This window comes from Podarcis melisellensis (assembly GCF_964234715.1).
Source record: "Podarcis melisellensis genome assembly, chromosome: 8".
NCBI lineage: Eukaryota > Metazoa > Chordata > Lepidosauria > Squamata > Lacertidae > Podarcis > Podarcis melisellensis.
The window spans coordinates 25,254,170-25,260,541 of NC_138540.1; the positions used below are offsets into that span (position 1 = coordinate 25,254,170).

Consider the following 6,372-nt stretch of genomic DNA (forward strand, 5'->3'; position numbering starts at 1 on the left):
GCCCTTTTACTTAAAACCAGAGATGGCCCTTGGCTGTTGGCTTCCTCCTCTTCCTCCGTCTAACATTTGCCTTTGTAGAACTTGGCAGGGAAGAGGCTGGAGAAAAATCTAGAATTAGTTGCCTCTGTCGATCATTGGCTCTGGTGCCACCTGCTGTTGGCTCCCTGCCTTCCACCCTAGAGGTTCCAATGGGCACAAACCACCATGGCCCTAGCTAGACCCAGTGTCTACTTGGAGGCTGGATTGCCCACCAGCCAATAGGACATACGTGCTCGCTCTCCCTCTCTGCACCCAATGGACCACATGCACAGTTGATGTCACAATAGCTGCACTTCAGAGTGTCCCTGGCAGGCCTTCATCAACAACAAGCACTCACCTTGAGCAAGAGGCCCCAGAGATGGCATGGGGCCACAACAGTGACTTGAAGAGCAGGCCCTTTTGAGGAGGTGAGGTGAGAGGGGCATATGCAGGTGGGCAGCATCTTCTGCCATTGATGGTGCTGTCCTTTGGGTGAAAACTTCACAAGCTCCTTAACACTGTGGTCACTCTTTCCTGGGTTAGAATCAGTAATTCAGAGCTTCACAAACACACACTCCTCCCTTCATGCAAACCATTCATGTTACCACAACTGAATGAAATGTTGCAGCCAAGCAGATAACCTGAAGAAGAGGGGCCAGCGAGGGATGTAGCACAGGAAGCCTCGGCTGGAATCCAGTTTGAAAATGAATCCAGAAATCAGTTTCAGTCAATAGTGCCTGCTTGCTGCTCTAGCACCATTTGCAGCAAGTCTCATTTTTGCTCAAAAATCTTGGGGAAATGTTCCCCATGTTATAAGCTAATTTCACTCTGAACTCTCTTTAATGCTGGCCATCAGGGATAGAGGAAATTCTTGTTCTGTACACATTTTAGGCAAGCTGGCTAAATTTGTCATTCTGAGGCAAGTACATGGAACTAAACACAGCTGTCATTCAAACTGCTGTTCAGTTAAAAAGAAAATCCATCAAAACCTGTATTTTTTTTTATAAGGAGATATATAACCCCCCCCAAAAAAACCCCCACATTTTAGGGGTATTGCATATGAAAATATGCATTGTAGTGGGAAAACATAAAGAGCTGTGCATTTTAGGGAGAAAATGTGTATTAAAAATTGCAATACATAGAATTTAAACATTATTTTGAAATATATCTTTTTAAGAAGAAGATCTTCACAGAATGAGATTAAGTGCACTTAATTTTGAAATCATGCTGAAATGCCATGGAATGGAAAGAGACTGATCTGTCCATCACTATTTGTCACTACAGAACAGACTATCTGAGAAGGTGGCAGATTCCCTTTCACTGGAGGTTTTCAAGCAGAGGTTGAATGGCCACCTGTCAGGAATTCTTCTGTTGTGATTCCTGCATTGCAAGAAGTTGGAGTAGATGACCTTTGGGGTCCCTTACAACTCTATAATTCTAATATTCTATACAACTGTATAACTCATCTCTCTCTCTCTCACGACAGCTTCCCCTTCCCCTTCTCCTCTCATCTACTTCCTTCATCCTGCTCGTCATGAGTTCCAGTCATAAAAGGGAGCAGCCAGAAACCTTCAAACCAAGACCTCTTGGCTTAACACAAGGTAACCTCCCAAGACCTCTTATGCCAAAGAACTGGGGCCATCTTATCAAATGACCAGCTGTTGTCTCCCTGACCTCCTCCCCTCTCCCTGACTCCAGGTCTAGCAGAGATGTATGAGGAAGAACTGCTCTATGATGCCACCCTCATAGCCGATGGACAACGATTCCCTTGCCACAGGTAGGCCTTGATTTTTCTGAGCAACATGAAGGCTGCCCAGAACTCATTGTTTGAATGTAAAGGTTGCACAAAGAGCATCTCAGGTTCATCTGCCTTTAAAAAGAAAAAGAGGAAAAAAATCAAGTAGGTAAGGGCAAGGAACATTTTTTCAACCTTAAGGTCATATTCCATTCTCAGAATGTCAAGGGGTGGAAATCAGGAGTAGGTCAGTAATAATTCACACAGTGTCAGGAAGTTAACTCTTGATTCAGAGAAACCAAGCAGTTCAAGCCTAGTGAACACAACTCTTCCTGGTAGCTATTGCCTCAAGGAAAATCCCTTACCAGGACTGAAGGTCGCCACTGTCCCACAGCTCTCTAAGTCTCCTCCTCCACTGGTTCCTTCTCAAGCAATTTGAGGTCTTGCATGTCTTTGCTCCACCCTCTTCATACCCCTTTGGGTTCTGAGAGATGAGAGAGGAGGGAAGCTGGTCACAGCAAGAGGGAGAGACAGCCTGGCGTCATCCCCAGCCTGACCCATCTCTGCCTCTTGGCCCCTTCTCCTCTCCAGCCTTTAATTCTGCCTCTGCTTCTGGACTGCTGTCTTCCACAGTCTCTTCCCACTCACTAAACCATTCCCTCTTCAGCTCCCAACACCTCCTCCTCTCAATCTGCTCCCTCTTCTCCCTCTAACCACTCATCATCATCCCAACACCACTCCCCGGGCTCTGAGCCTTCTTCCCTTGAGGTCCCTTGAGTTGGTGCCTCCTACCAGTCCTCTGCATCCAGCCAGTCCATGGCAGGCAACCTTCCAAGGGTTTGAACTTGGCCTCCAGCAATTGCAGTTCTCACTTTCCTTCTCTGCAGAGCGCTGCTAGCAGCTATTAGCCCCTACTTTCGGGACGTTTTCATCAATACCTGGAAAGAACCTGGTGGGAAAGAAGTTCTGCTTCAGGAGGTGTCTCCATTCGTCGTCGAAAACATCCTGAAATATATCTACACAGAGGACATAACACTCACTCCTGAGCTGGCACCGCACCTCTTTGCTGGGGCCAACCGCTTACAGATCGTACCGCTGCAGAACCTCTGCTGTAGGTAAGTCACTGCATCTTTCTTCTCTACTCACACCATGACTGTGCATGCAGTTCCACAATTTGACAGGTGCAGTGAACATCACACCATGAGCATGCAAATTCCAACTTGGATGGCTTTAAAAGAGATAAATTTGTGAAGGATCAGGCTATCCTGATGGTTATGTTCTACTTCCACTATTGGAAGCAGCATACTTCTGCATGCCAGAGTGCTCTTCCCCTCAAGTCCTGCTTATCTGCTGCCCATGGACTTCTGGTTGCCCACTGTGAAAATAGGAGGGTGGCCTAGAGGGACCATTGGTCTGACCCAGCAGGACTTTTCTTATGCTTGTAGTGCATAATATCTTATCAGGATTCTTTTAGCCCAGGAATGGAGAACCTATAGTGCTACTGGACCACCAGATCCCATCATTCCCATCAATGGTCAAGGATGATGGGAACTGGAGTCCAGCATCATTTGAAGCATTCAACCTTGGAGCTTCAGAACTACAACTCCCAACATCCCTGACCATTGACTATGCTGGCTGGGGATGATGGAAGTTGTAGTTCAAAAAACATTTAGGGACTCAAGGCTGAAGAATAAAGTAAGGTCACAAGTTAGTCACACCTACTTTAGCTAAATTTGGCATGAGGAGTGAGGGATAATGAAGAACTGCTGCAAAGAGACAGCTTTGAAATCTGCTGTTGCTGTCTCATGAAACGTTGAATATGGACACAAATGGAGAATCTAAAAATGTCTACAAAATTCTGGTGTGTTTTTTTATGGTTATAAGAGTTATATCCATAGAGAAATCCAAAGGAGTCTCCAACCAGTTTTTGCTGCAATTTAGAGAGTCTTTGTCAAGGCCCTTGGACTATGGATACAACTATGGGATTGCTTCATCCAACACAGCTTCCCAGTATTTGTTACATGGCCAAAGGATCTTCAGAACTAATGTAAAATCATGAGACAGCGGGTTGCCATATTAGCATGCATTTTCCCATAAGCAAATTCCTGCTGGATCATCCAGTCCACCCGGATCTCAGAGTGGCCATCCACATGTCTAGATAGGAAACTCACAAGCAGGACGTGGGTTCAAGAGCATTCTTCCCAGTTGTGATTCCCAGAAGCTGGAATTCAGAGGCATACTGGCTCCAACAGGGGAGGTAGAACAACAGAACCATCATGGAGGGTAGCCATTGGTAGCCTTATGAATTTGTCTAATCCTCTTTCAAAGCCTTCCAATTGGGTGGCCATTTGGCAGTCCTGAGGCTAACCACTAGGTTTCACGGTAGGAGCCATGCAAATTCCTCTGCACCACAGGCCTTCCTGTTCCTTCTTTCGCCTTCCAGGTTCCTCGGGAAAAATCTCTCTGTGCAGAACTGCTTTGAGATGTATTCTTTGGCAAGGACGCACCAGAGTCCTGCCCTCCTCCATGCGGTCATACACTTCCTCACCAGAAAATTCAGCCAGGTCTGTGAGCATGAGAGTTTCCGCCAGCTGGACCTCAGCACACTCGTCACCCTGATATCCTCCAGCAACCTTGAAGTGGCTTCAGAGATCAAGGTCTATCGGGCTGTGCGACTCTGGGTGCAAGGGCAATCCAGCAAGCATGGCCCTTTGCTAGGAGACCTGATGCGCCATGTCCGCTTCCCGCTCTTCAGTCCGGAGGAGCAAGTCGAACTACAGAGGGACCTGGAGAAGTGGAAGGACCTCAGGCTCGAGTGGAAGGTGCTGGATGGCGAGGAGAGGTTTCGTCACATCAAGGGCCTCCGGCAGGGCATGTACAAGCCACACATCCTGTGCATTGACACCCAGATGTGCGAGTACCAGGAGCTAGAGAGTGAAGAGGCCCACATGGGCTGCTATGACCCACAGACCGAACTGTGGGAGAAGCTTCCCGGCCTGCAGTCCTTGACGCATGCGTGTTGTGCCACAGCTGGTGAGAAGATCTATGTCTCTGGAGGCATCTGTAAGAACTCTTACTCCACCGCCGTCTATGAGTTCAGCTCTTTCAGAAGCCAGTGGCTGCAGCTCGCACCCATGACTGTGCCCAGGGCTGCACATGGCTTCCTGTTCCACAACCAGAAGCTCTACGCCATGGGGGGATGGTGTCAGTTCCAAAGCTTCCTCAACTTGGCTGAGGCTTTTGATCTTGCGACAGGGACGTGGGCTACCATTGCAAAGCTCCCATTTGCCCTGAGCCACCCGGCCTCCAGCGTCTTCCAGAACAAGCTGTACCTCCTTGGCGGCGCGACGGGAGTTTCTGGCCAGTGGCTGTTCCACAAAGGCTTCCTGATCTACGAGACCAGCTCCAACACATGGACTCAGGTGCCTCTGTCCACGGGTTTCTTTGCTGCAGGAGCTGTGGCTGGGGATAGGGGGATCTATGTGATCGGGGGGTACATCGAGAAGAAAATGCGGGACTGGGTTGAAGGGCTCCTCATCCCCGAGAACCGCCACAGCTCTCGCAAGTGCTTCTTGGTCAACGAGACTGGCAAAATTAGTGGCAACATTGGTATGCCCAAGCTGCCGCGTGGGGTTGCCAACGCAGGGGTAGTCTCCTGCGGGAAGCGGATCTACGTGTTGGGTGGGGAAGACTTAACCCAGCGCTACAAGTTGATTTACTACTGGGAGCCTGGAGAACCCCGCTGGCACCGGTGCACAACAGAGATCCCTACCACCCGCGAGGGCATCAGCAGTTTTGGATGTGTGACCGTGATGAGGCCCATCCCACACATCCGCCAGCTTTTCCAGGTCACCGCCCTTGTCATTGTGTCTGCGGCCAGCAAATAGCCATCCCCCTGGTGGTCCTGAATGAACTTTCAAGTTAGCAGAAACCGGGCAGACACATGCAAATAAATCATAGCAAAATTATGGATAGTCACCTACTGACTCGCTGCGAGACTTGGTCTGCAATGCTGTGAACAGCAGAACGCTTCTTATTGTTATCAATATAATCAATATTATTTTCTATTAGTCATGTCCATTGCTTTCAGAGTAAGACTTAGTTCTGTTTGCCCTTTTCTGAGTTCTTTTTCCAGCTCTCCAATATTCTTTTTGAGGTGAGGTGATCAGAACAGTGCACCGTATTCCTAGTATGGTTGCACCATAGATTCGTGTAGCAGTGTTATGATATTGACAGCTGTCAGGATGCTGTCAGTGGCTCCTGGCTGGTTGCCCAGGAAAGCATAAAGACAAGGAAACTTTTCTTACCGTCCTTTTTTATTTCAATATTACAGAGAGAGGCTATAGAAACCAGCCTCTTTGATAAATGGCGTCCCAAGTGAATCTCCAGCCCCTGTCTCTCCCACTTCCTCATTCATCATCATCATCATTATCTCCTCTACGGGTGCTGCTATTTGCCCTCTGTCTTTGAACTCTTTGCTCTCCTACTTTTAAGGCTTGCCAGGTTCTGGGAGATGGCAGGTCCGGAATGCTTTCTAATGACAACGTGTCAGCTGGGTGTTGCTCTGGCTCTCACATTATTTCCCAACTTTCCCCCTCATCTGCCTTTGGGCTGTTACT

The 6,372-nt window shown here is 48.3% G+C and overlaps 1 protein-coding gene across 2 annotated transcripts; it reads left to right on the top strand.

The window, feature by feature from the left end:
* The first annotated feature begins 328 nt into the window (after positions 1-328).
* LOC309376648 (kelch-like protein 38) lies at positions 329-5,721 on the top strand. Of its 2 annotated transcripts, none has more exons than XM_081923181.1 (5): positions 329-446; positions 1,505-1,619; positions 1,717-1,795; positions 2,641-2,868; positions 4,197-5,721. In XM_081923181.1, the coding sequence occupies exons 2-5, from the start codon at positions 1,553-1,555 to the stop codon at positions 5,638-5,640; spliced, it is 1,818 nt and encodes a 605-aa protein (XP_081779307.1). In that variant the 5' UTR covers positions 329-446; positions 1,505-1,552; the 3' UTR covers positions 5,641-5,721. The 2 variants fall into 2 exon arrangements, with proteins under 2 accessions (XP_081779307.1, XP_081779308.1); XM_081923182.1 differs by having other exon boundaries at positions 343-451.
* Positions 5,722-6,372: the final 651 nt, after the last annotated feature.